Genomic DNA, 12,503 nt, shown 5'->3' on the forward strand with positions numbered 1-12,503 from the left:
CGGTGGCCCGTGAGCCACAGAGGTGCCGCTCACTCTGCACAGGGCAGGGCTGGAAGGAGAACCCCAAAGCCCCAAAGGGGACCAGGAACGCGGTCGAGGACACACGATGTGAGGCACGTGGCAGAAGCACCAGAAGAAATCCTCACCCTCTTGCCCCTGCGTGCCTCTGCCCATCGCTCCCGGCTGATGCTAAAACATCTTCTCCACGTGGGCAACTATTCGGCTGCCCTCAGAAGACGTAAAAACGGGAAGAACGATGGTCACCCAGGCACCCGGAGGCGGGAGGGAAAGCAGCACAGGAGGCTACGGCTTCATGAAAGCCCGAGCCAGCACGTGGGCTGGAGGGCGAGGCTGACCCCAGGCTCTCGGCACGACGGGACCATTTCCCCGGCAAGGCAAACTAACTAAATAAAACATTACTGCCGCGTAGAGAGAGAATATAGATTTGCAATTCGATTTATAGGAGGGCATTAATATAATCCAGGCTACAATTTCAATTAAGGGACAGCGGCAAACTGTGAATAGTCTATGATGGCATTAGAGTCCTACAGACAGATTTACAGCCTCATAATCCATTCATTTTAACTAATCCATGTTTACAGTCTCCTCGTAACAGCATTATTCATATGGCAATCTTTAAGCAGCACTCGGAATATCATGCATAATTTCCAGGAGCGACGCTATAGCAGCGCTCACGCGTCGTTGCGCTTACGTGGGGGCACGACGGCAGACGGGCGATGCCAACCTGCCCCGGCACGTTGAGTCCTGCCAAAGAGCTGATGCGCCACAACCAACTCTGAGACCTTACAGGTTTTGCCCTCTTCCGTTTTTTCCATTAAGCACCCACGTTCCTCACCTGCTCCCCAAGCTTCCCCTTTGTAAATCACAGCCCTGAAGTTAAAAAAAACGCAGGTTTTCGGTTTGTTTTCAAAGCAGGGTCCTCTACACGCTGCCAAGAAGCGCTGTGGAAAGTCTGCTCCGGGTCCACCTACTCAGCTCCATGAAGTTTAAGCAAAGACCACAGCTCAAGGTTGCACCTTGATGTGAAACTACATTTACCAACCCAGCAATAAAACCTCACGCATCCAGCCAAGCGCTCTCCCTTCTCATCCCGCGCCGCAAAAGCATCCCAAAAACCCTGGACAAGACCTGTGAATTCAACACCCTTTCATTACTGGGCACCTTTTCACACGAGAAAGCTGCGAGTTCCTCCATGACCGAGGGGGTTGGCATTGTTTGCCATTCCCGCCTGGGCTTTGCATGACAGCCCTGTCATCCCATTAACACCAGACAACGAGCTCACTTCCAGCACTTGCCCATCAGCTTCTCCACCAGCTTTGCTGCCGGAATCTTCCTCTTCATCCCGCTCGCTGGCTCCTGCACCCCAGCCAGGTGCACGGGAGGGGACCTGAGCCACTATCCAGCGCGCTCCTGCAACCGCGCGCTGAAGAGCAGCAGGTCCCCATGGCTGGGAAGACCCACTGGCAGCGGCTGCTGCCATCGATGGTCTAACAGCACCAAATGCATCGTTTTGATGAGATCCCACTAAATAATTCACACGAAGCTGAGGACTGAGACCATGTTCTCCGTTTCTGCTAAGATTTAAACCATGTCCATCAAGGAGGGCAGAACAAGAACCTACGTCCCACCGCAGCCGGACCCTGGGGACCACAGCCCCCACTGCCCAGCCAGCATCTGTGCCCTGGCATTAACATCAACAGCCCCCCAAGCCCCGGGGCACATCTGTGAGCTGGGGCAAAGAGTCACTCTCAGAGGGATGTCACCACCCAAAGCAACCCAAAGCCTGCATGGAGCCCATGCCAATAGCAACCTTGGGGTCAGGAGAGGTGGCTCATCAAATCCCTGTACCTCCAGCCCCAAGAGAGGTGAGAGGAGCCCGGGAGGAGGAGCTGACACCCCAGCAGCAGCCAGGAGCCCCTTTCCCATCCTCCCATCTACTCCTTCCTGCCCCAAGGAGCAAGAAAGTCCCATTTACAGATGGCTGCTGCTCTTCTCCCTCTTATTTCTTTGCTTCCCTCTCCGGTACTTCTCATCTCCGCTCATTCCTGCGATGCTCTGGCTTGTTGCTAAGCCCCAGAGCAAGGCTGCTGGTGCACACTCAGTTTTTGGATGGAGGAAGGCAAGGCAGAGGCGGAGCTTTTAGATTCTTACCCCAGCTTTCAGCAGTTTGGGCTGAAAAAGAAACAGCACAACCCGAGGGTGGCTGCTTTGGGGAACCAAAGACTGAAAACAAGAAAGGACCAACTAAATTTGGGGTCTTTGTTGACTCCCACCCAAGCAGAAATCCCCACGTGTATCTCTGCATCTCTACATCAGGACGCTTGGATGGGTCACGGTCTGCAAGCCCTCTCTGGCACCCACACTCTGGGCAAGCCTCACCCAAAAATTGGCCATTAGCAGCAGAGAAGCCGAGCAGCAGCACGAACCTGCTCTCAAACATTTGTTGTGAACTATTAAGTGGGACAAATCCTAAAAACCAGTGCTGTAACCGGGAAGCTCATAAAGACTCCTGCACGCCTGGAGCGAGAGGGAGACGTGGCTTGTTTTCAACTGGCGTCCAACCTACTGCAAAACGTGCCTTGGCTGGGACAAGGTATCTACAGGGGGGTTCACTCCAGGAGTCCAAAACACACCTTAAGGTGCTTCATCTCCACCCAGCAAAGCACCTGGTGCTACTGAAAAAAGCCCAATCCACAAGCAAGGGGATGTGACAAGGGAAGTGACGTTCTCCAACACACGCTACGGACCGATCCCGTGCCTATTAAATAAAGGATTTGGTATCTTAAAATACTTTGTAGAAGATCTAACATACACTCCTGCAAAGGAGAAGACTCCCCAGTAACTCTCAGAAGAGCAAGAGACAGAGCATTAACGCCGCATCACCACACAGACACGCTCGGGGCACCCGGAGGTGATGCCAGGCAGGGCCAGAGACCGGGGGCCAGGATGAACGGAGGGATGTGGGGACATGCACGGGGGGACGCACGGGGAGGGATGCAGGGGCTTTCAGCGACAGCAGCTGTGGGCAGCTATTCCTATCCTGTCTCCACCATCTGCACGTGGCCCCACTGCATTCTGCGAGTGCTTCGTTTGGGTTTGGATTTTTTTCCGAAGCAATTCAAGGGCCTCTGATGTGCCTGGAAAGGATTTTGTGCCCACTTCGGCTTCGGTGCCAGTGTGCAACCTCATTTCTTTTGAAGCCCTGGCCGAGGCAGTTGCACCCTAACAAAGACATGGGCTGCCATCGTTCCCCCTGCGGTGCCGCATCCTGGAACAAACCCCACTGCTGTCCCCTGCTGCTCAAACCACCCCCCCCGACGCCCATCCATCACCTCCCATCCCCTCCCGCCACCGCTCCTCTCCCCATCTCTGCCAGGGGAACGTGAGTCAGGTTATTTTATGCTTCCATTCCTCAAAGGCTCGTATTATATAAAAAAGATGTTTTAAGTGCCTCAGGGTGTTTTGTTCCTCATTACTTCATAAAAGTGACATTAATAGCCAGGGAAGAGCACTGCCGAGTGCAATTACGGATGATGTTCCAGGTATGAAAGCTGTTTTGAGCCTGCTAATGTTTCCTAATTACGAGCCTTTTGGCACAGGGAGAGGGAAGGCACGAGCGGGGGGATTGGGAGAGCAGCGACGGGGCCGGACCCTTCACCTGGGAGGAGGACAGACAGGGCAGGAAAGAGCACGGGGATGGAGAAAAGCTCCGTCTCCGCTCAGAGAAGGGATGCTGAGCCCCGGGCCAGCGGCGCAGCTCACCACAGCGATGCCCTGGCCACCCCATGCCAGCCCCTCCGGGCTCCCAGGACCTCTCTGGCTCAAGGGAAATAGCGTGAGCCCCACAAGCCCACATCAGGGTCAGCCGGGCAACGGGCACTTACCCCCGACGGAGGGTTGGCGGTCCAGCCCAGCTCGGCCGTCGCCGTCCGCGTATCCATCAAAGTCTCTGAGGAAACACAAGAAAAGGAAAGCGAGCCAGTTACTCCCCAAGTTTTCGCTGACGTTGCACACAGTTGTTATTTGTCAGAGTGATTTCAAACACCGCAAATAAAAATCACGCCGGCGGAGCGGTGGTCCTCTGCTGGGGGTCTTCTGGTGGAGGATTCGGTGGGAAATACTTAAAAGCTATAACACAGCTGACATTTCCCTACTTCTCTTCTTTTTTTTTGTAAAAAAAAAAAAAAAAAATCACAACAAGAATAATAGCGAGAGTAACAACATATACAAACAGATGGGAAAAATCCTCCAGGTTTTATTTATTCGTTTGTGGCACGCAGACATGTAGATTATTTCCTCCGATCCGGTGTCTCGACCAAACGGGAGGAGGAGAAGCACCGCCGGCGGCTGGCGGAGCTCCACAGCCCCATCCCTGCCCAGTCCCGGGTCCTCCCGGCAGCTTTCCAGCGCCAGGAAAAGGTGAAACCGGAGAAATAAAAGTCAGGAAATAAAACTCAGCCCAGGAATACGGCCTGCCGCCGGTCTTGCTGCTTTTAATCTCTCCGTGCTTGCTCCAGCAACCTCAAATGGGAAACAAGGCTCCTATTAATCTTCCCACCCCTCTCTTTGCCGGCTGCCCCGGCACGGGAAGCCGGAGAAGCGTGACCGGTAACTCCCTGCCCTGCCACGAGTGATGAACGCTCCCTCTCCCGAAATCCCCGTCGGAGCTGCCGACTCGGCGTGGCTCCCGGAGAGACGAGCCGGGCCACGGAGAGCGAGGCAACCCCCTCGGAGACGGAACAGAAAGGTGCTCGGGAGCTTGGAAAGCTTCTGCGCCCCTTCACGGGTCCCAGGATGCTGCTGGCTCCAGTGGGGCCAGGGGCTCGTGCTCCAGGGATGCTCCAAGAGTCCCTAAAATGCATGGTTTTTTTTTCCCCCTGCAGCAAACGGGGTGTCCCTGTGCCACACTGGGGAAACTGAGGCAGCAGAGCCCAGGGTGACACGGAGCGTGGCCGGGCTGGGACCCGTACCCCACTCGCTCACCCGCCCTCTGCGGTCAGTAAGGACATGCTCGGTTACAGGAAAGGCTCTTCTTGCAAAGGTTTATTCCGAAAGGATTCTCACTCCCTCGTCTCCCTTCCTGTTCCAGGCACTTACAGCTTCCTTCCCAGGGCGGTTTTTCCTTTTTTCCATGACAGAGGAATGTACTTTTGATAAAGGACAGCCGCGGCACGGGATGGCAGCACGCGAGGACCAGCTCTGCTCCACCGGCATCCCTCCTCCCAGCAGCTCCTTCCCAAAAAATCTCACCCCTTCCCTCCTGCTCCGTCCCTCCCCGAAGGCTCCACACTTTGGAACCAAAGCAGGAACACACAGCAGCAGCTCCCGAAGCGGGAGGCTTCAAACTAACTAAATAAATAGAGAAATAAATGAATACATTGAGAAGAACCACAGAGCAGCTTTTCCCTTTGGAGGATTCCCAAGTCCCTTAGGACTGGGGGTCCCAGTGCCAGGGAGGTCGTGCTCGCAAAGTTTCCACGGCAGATGCGTAACTCGCCCTTCAACAACTCCAAATGTTTCTAAAGGAATGTGCAAACCCAAGGAAAAAGAGGGCTGAGAGCCACAGCAAAAATCCTGACCCTCTACCAACCATCTCCTGCCCCAGTTCCCAAGGATGTTGACATGGACAAAAGAAGCCACAACCTGGTAAAACAGTTCTGTTTGTTCAGTTAGGTGGTTTTTTTAAATAAAATAAAACGGTTAAATCCCCCTTTTCAGCTCAAATTCCTGCAGAGCTCACCCAGATCCCGTGACCGCAGAGGCACTGGCACCAGGAGGACTCGGCTGAGCAACTTCCCATTGCCCTCTGCTATTTCCTCTTGGAGGAAACCTTGGATTTTACTTCTTTTTCTGGGATGTATGAGTGACACTGTGACCCTGGAGGAAACCCCGCAGGGACGTGCATGGCCAGGCAGCTGAGAGCCAAGGCTCTGCCCAGCACCCTCCTCCAGCAAAGGGGTGCTTTGCAGGTGCCCATCACCTCAAGACCCCGCAGAAAAAGGGGGGGGACACCACATGGACACCTCGCACCTCTCCTCCCGCGTTCCTCTTGCCTGCCTCGTCCTGTTGCAAGGACCGGTCCTCGTTATTTGGCACTGGGTATTAATTAATCGGGGCCCTGCCTGGGGCAGGGGGGTTCTGCTGGGAGAGATGTGCTTGGCCCCCCTCCACCCTGGGCAGCCCCCAGGGACATCATCTCCCCGTGCCTCTGACATCCAGCACAGCATCATTGGCCACGTCGGGCGAACCGCGCTCGACACGCTCTCTTGGAGGAGATTTTGGGACCTGAGCCGGCTCCAAAGACGGCTGACCAGGACATAACAGTCGAAGCCCTCGTTAGGGAGAAGATGAGCTCTGCCATGGTGAGCTGAGCTCTCTTAGAGTGAAGAATCTTCAGCTGTATACAGTAGATTTTCTTTAATGGACACATTACTTTAAACTAAGCCTTCGCCATCTGTTCCAGTCCCTAATTATCAATACAAAAACAAACGTCTACTCACAATTACACTCATAATGAGTAAAGATGCCAGCAATTAGAATGCACCAGCATCCTCGCCGCCGAGCAGCGCATCCATCTGTGATGGCACTCGCGCGATCCAGGCAGGGAGGACTCGCTGCCGTCCCGGGCTCCCGGCACCCTCCCGGGCAAACGGGTGCGAGATGCGGCCGGAGCCCATGCCCGCGGCGGGAGAAGCCACATCTCAGAGGAGCAAAGGGTGGGCTGGCATCATTCAAGCAGCAGGAGGGAAAACGAGTTATTTGGGGCGAGAGTAGCCAAGCGCGCAGGATCCACCACGGGAGCCGTCGTTTCACACCAGCTGATGCCGTCTCGCCAACTCCCTGTTCCCGATAGGATTCAAGTCTCTTCCAGGAAAACTCTTCTGAAGGACCCTGAAACGAAGCTGAGCTCACTTCCCAAAATCCCCACCTGGAAACCATATTTCAGACCTCCCCAGCGTGAGGGCTCCTGCCAAGTCCCACCATGAGAAGGTGCAACTTCTCCCCGGCAAGGAGCGGGGTCTGGCTGCAGGCAGAGAGAGATGGAGGCAAGGAGGCCAACCCAACTCGATCGCCCTTCAACGTTGTCCATCTGGAAAGAAAGAGATGTAACGACAAATTTTCTGCTCAGGGAGAACATGAAGAAACTTCTACAAGCGCTGCACTCCTCAATAGACGCCTCGGGGACATGGTCCCTCTCTCAAAGCAGGAAGCAGCAGCTCTCACTCCGGCAAGAAGATAATGGCAGGAACCAGCCTAAGGCACTCGAAAGCAAATGCTTGGGCATATGCAAAGAGACTCGGGCATGGCTAAGATGACCGGGAGGAAAAAAGATAGAAATTAAGCAAAATAAGGAGAGAGGAGGCTTGATAACAACAGATGGGCAGAGGGAGATTTGGAAAGGATGCCAGCTGCTGGAAATAAGCCCCCCGAGATGTGTGGGGAGCAGAGAGGTGCGTGTCGATCCCTGAACCTTCGGAGGGAGAGGGGAGACAGGAGGGCAGCTGTCGACTGAGGGGCAGGGTGCGCAGGGCTGGGATCCAGAGGATGCTCCATGGGTGGGATCTTCAGAAACTCATCCTGATGTGCCCTCCCAGAGCACAACGCCAGCCTGAGCAAGTGCCGATGGGGTCAGCGCACGGTCCAACCCCAGGGCACGTCCCACAGTGTGACTTTCTGAAGGGGGAATGAAAGCACAGCTTTTTTTCCATAAGCAAAGCACCATATTTTCCCCTCTATTTCATGCTCGTGAACGCCGAGCTTGCTTTCTACCCCCTCCTTCTCTCCCAAGAGCTTCAGCAAAATCAGCCCAAGGCAAACGCGCAGCTTGGGAAGCTTCTGTCCAAGTTTGGTGACATTACCCGAGAAAGGGAACAATAGAGAACCAGAGCCAAGATGCTTTATTACCAAAGACTAACGCTAAATAGCATTAACCGCTGTGATGCTGCAAGCTCTGCCTTCCTGCAGTTCTCCTGACTTCCATCCAAGCCCAGGTTGCATCACAGCTTTCATCACCGCTACCTATATCCTCGTGGTTTGCATCACGCCTCCCGACGTCAATGGAAAAGAAAATCCCACAGGTGCCAGTGGAACAATCCGAATTTAATTCTCACTGTTCCCCATAGACCAAGAGGTTCAAGCACACGTCAGGAGGTTGGCTGAATAGTTCCAGGTTGCTCTCCATGACCATGCTCCTGACCACAACACCCCACGCACACGATCCAGCTTCGCCCATGCAAGGTTCCGATACATCCTGAACTTCGGACTAAGCCGGGAAAAAGCAGGAACACAAGATCCGTGCGGCTCTGTTGCAGGGACCAAGGCAATGACCTGTTGGATGCACATCCCACCCAAAAAGTCTCTTCTGCAGGAGGACTATCCATCTCGTGCCGTGAAGGAGCTGGTGCCCTGACGTCTCCCAGATGGTTTAATTATGGCGCTGGAGAGGCAGGTAGGGGAAGAGCAGGATCACCCTTTCCCCTTTGACAAGTGCCGCTGCTCTTAACAGTCTCCCCGAGAGCACCGGCTTCCGAAAGAGCCGCTCACGGAATCTATACACTTTCAATCAAAAATATTACAGCAACAACTAATTACGTCCCATCATTCCCAGGGCTCTCTGCCTTTAATGGTGCATTTTGCTGCTACGGAATGATGGTGAAACTGCTCTGGAAGTGCATAACGAGCTCTCCCCATCAATCTCCCGCGGGTTTGTTATGAAGGATTAGCCACCGAACAACAAACCCAGTTGAGAAGGGAGAGGATGAGCTAAACAACAACAAAACAAGCTGACACCAAACGTTTTCCACCTGTATTTTCAAGGAAACTTGTTGATGCTTTGGGGTCTGGATGAACCTCCGAGGGCGGAGGAGCGGCCGTGCCTGCTCTGCGAAGACATCCCAGCCGTGCCACCACCACCCATGGCCACCAGCCAGCCTGCGATCATCCACCGTAGCCAAAAAAACCCACGAAACCCAACAAAACCCTATTGTTTTTGGTTGGAAAGGGAAAGAATTTATATATATCAGCCGAGGACAAGCGCGCTGTGTCCATTTGCAACAGGATGCATTAAGCCACGGCCGTGCAGCACAGCCCCGGACCTCCTCCGGGATCTCCCGTCAACGGCACGGATTTCGGCGCGCAATGAAGATGCATTGCAGCAGGGCGGGCGAGAGCTTAATGAAGCTCAGATTTGGGGGTGTTGGCTCAGCAACTATATAACAACTTTATCAATAAACCGCTGCCTGCTGTGACTGCGGGATGAAACGCCCTAATTACAAGCGGCAAACGCTCTCCGGATCGGGATATTGAAATTGAAATATGCTGCTTGATGTGCCTGAAAGCGCCCAATAAACTACCTGCCTACGTCTTCGCAAGCGTGCGTACGCACGCGCGCGGCAAAACCGGCGCATCGAGCAAGGGAAAAGCGCAGATCAAAATCCCTCCGCCGAGCCCCAAGCCTAACACAGGCTAAAAAAAAAAAATTCGGGAGGTGGCACGAAGCGTGGACCGTAAGGACCACGTCCCATTCACCACGAGCCCCACGGACCCAGCACCAGTGTCTCCCCTCGCTTCTCACGCTTGACCCAGCGCGGGTCCGTGGCGTCGGACGAGCTCAGCCGGAGCCACGCAATCCATTTATCATAATCCTACCGAGGAGAGATACAGTAAATCAAAGAGACAATCTGCCTGCAAATAAATTACAGGGGGGAGGAAGAGGGGGAGAGGAATAGAGAGAGAGATAAGAGAGAGGGAAGGAAACGACAGAGAGTTACCGAAAATAAGCATGGATCACAGGGGAAAAAAAGACAATGGGGACCAAATCAAATCTAGAGATAAGACAGAGGAGATGAGGCTTTCAATACCTTCTGTTTTCCATATTGCAAACCTATTTTAGAAAATCTGGGAAGGAGTTTTAATCCACCAAGCTCAAGCCAGACATCGGAGGCAACGGGAAAAACCTCAGGATGGCATCTCACAGGTAACTCAACGTTTTCCAAACATAAGGAGCTCGTTTGCTCCCGTAGTGACAAAGTCAGTTGCCAATATCACGCTTTTTATAATCACACGCAGCCATGGGTATGCAAAACCCACACAGCTATACGCACAGATCCCAGTCCACACGTAAGTGATGGACTCAGGTGCGTTTGGCAACTCAAAGTCAAGCAGCATCGAAGGCCGAGAGCGCACTTTAACGAATGCCCTGGCCCACCGACACAGACCCAGCCACCCCAAGAGCCCAGCTCCTCCACCACGCCATGGTCAGAGGAGCCACCCAGGGCTGTCAGACGATCTTTTACGAGAACGTTTTCCAGAACAACGTCACTATGTGTTTAAATCCTCATCTTCGCTTTCTCCAGGCTGGGCTGCCAGCAAACATCACCGAACACCGCAGCCTGCCCCAAAAATCACCATATGTCAAGCTTGGCAGTTACTTGTTTCACCCTCCAGAAGATGTGGAACAGAAGCTCAGCCACCCATGGACGGGCAGAGGCTTTCCCAGAAACCCTCCCCTCCGAAATGCTTGCGAGGCTGCCCAGGAGAATTATCGTCCTCCAACTCGAGTCCAGCTAAGTGGTGTGAGAAGGTCTGGCTTGACCGAGGGATTGCTTAGGTTGGGGAAGGGCAGTTGTCTGCTCTTCATCATCCAGTGCTATCACCACCCAGGAGCACACACTAAAGCAGATGAAGGCTAAAGGCTTGTCAAGCAGTCGGGTGGCTTTGGCACAAGCTGGGCACAGGAGCCTCGCACCACCGGACTTCTTGGGTGGAGACCTGCTGGCTTGGACAACCATCTCACTAGCCAAGCAAGCGAGAAGAATCCAGTACCCCAAGCCCATTGTACCTCCCAGCAGGAGCACAGCGCCTTAAAGGACGGCAAGGATAAACCAAACATCGGGAAGCGATGTCAACGGCTTCGTATTTTCTGCTACTTCTCTGTAGTTCACTTTTTGGTCAACAGCCATGTACCACCATTGGCTGCACATGGTGTGCTCCAGCCAGGTTGGCTGGAAGCCAGCAAGCTCACCCACGAGCAGGACATTCTGCCGGGAGCTCTTGGGAAGAGGGGGACTGATCTTCATCGTGCTATGAGAACGCAAGGAAACCCAAAAGAGAGGGACTGGGGGGAAAGCAGGGTTTGAGATGTCCCACACAAGGGCCATTGAAGCCTAACGAGTTCAGTGGAGCTGGGCTCCTGATCACCTGGGATTCCTTCAGAAATGACAGCCTCTAAATACAGAATTAGTTGACTGGGAAGACAGAGCAGCCATAAACATCAACAGCACTCGCAATGACATGCGCCAGGATGAATTAAAAGGATGCGCAGTCTTCGCGCCTGGATGCACAGGATGTTCACCCGTGGGGTTGCAGGAGGATCTCCCCAGCAATGTGCTCACATGTGTTTTATTTTGGCTACAAAGCCAACCTCGATGGCCACCAGCAACAGCGGAGCAGGTGCAACAAGCTTTGCTGAACTCGTGCACCAGACCTGTGCCCCCCTCTGCCGGCGGCTCTCCTTCCCCACTGGATTTATTTTGCCTTATTCCGGGACAGCACCGCCTATGAGGAAAGCGCTAAAAATCAAAACATTTATCCTGCGTTTCCCTACACGCCACCACTTCTTTAGAGATTCAGGATGAGTCACTGTCTTGGACTGTGTTCTCCAGAAAAGCTCCGAGCTCGCTACAAAACACGCATCTCGCAGAGCCCTAAATCTAAAATGCCATCCGTGCTGTCAGCGAGCCCTCGCTACGAGAGATGCACCTGGCGTCGTCCGGCTCCTATTTACTAAATCTTGTTTTAAAATGTCAGAGGGATTCTGCACGAGCTACGAACATGACAGACTGCTCAGATGGCGAGCGAGCGCCGTCGGGGGACTCGGGGTCAGCGAACGACATCCCATGCACGCCGCCTCCCGACACAGCCAAGCGCTTGGGGTTTCCCCTAGACACCAAAATTTGGGGGAAAAGCCTCCTTTATCACCCTGACAAAGCCCCACCAGCTGCCAAAAGCCAAAGCCAGACTGCTCGGTCCAGCCAGAAACCGAATCATCCCACCAAAATTAGATGTTTGCAAAGAAAAACCCCACTCGAGCTTGCCGGCACGGCCCCGGCGCAGAACAACTGCAGCCAGATTGATCCGGTATTTTTTAACGCAGCATCTGCCACGTACTAAAGCCTTCAGGGATGCTTGGCCAATTATTTTCAGATGTGAAGAAAAACCAAACAACAGCAACGGCATTGCTGGTCCGAGGACGCGTCCTGGAGATGCCCCGTTCATGCACTGGGAGTCTTGGTGGGGGTAGAAGGGTGAAAGTGAGAGTGGAAGCGCGCAGGGATGCTCCGGGGGCCGCTGGAGATGATGAGCTCAGCCCCAGCCCCCGGAGCGGAGCCGTCAAGGGGAGGAGGTGGAAATATTGAACCTCAAACGAGAGAAACTGCAAAAAACTCGTCGGTAAGCGGCTCCCCGCGCCGCCTCCCCTCCCC

At 54.0% G+C, this 12,503-nt stretch overlaps 1 protein-coding gene across 1 annotated transcript in view; it reads right to left on the reverse strand.

Moving 5' to 3' along the window:
* The window catches only part of EPHB1 (EPH receptor B1), a 51,491-nt gene extending 40,392 nt beyond the window's left edge, over positions 1-11,099 (reverse strand). The window contains exons 1-2 of the mRNA XM_086618601.1: positions 11,045-11,099; positions 3,906-3,970 (exon numbers count right to left, since the gene is read on the reverse strand). Coding sequence (XP_086474727.1) covers positions 3,906-3,970; positions 11,045-11,099 — 120 coding nt within the window. The remainder of the gene's footprint in view (positions 1-3,905; positions 3,971-11,044) is intronic.
* Positions 11,100-12,503: the final 1,404 nt, after the last annotated feature.

The sequence above is a fragment of the Tauraco erythrolophus genome, chromosome 11 (genome assembly GCF_009769465.1).
Source record: "Tauraco erythrolophus isolate bTauEry1 chromosome 11, bTauEry1.pri, whole genome shotgun sequence".
NCBI classification, from domain to species: domain Eukaryota; kingdom Metazoa; phylum Chordata; class Aves; order Musophagiformes; family Musophagidae; genus Tauraco; species Tauraco erythrolophus.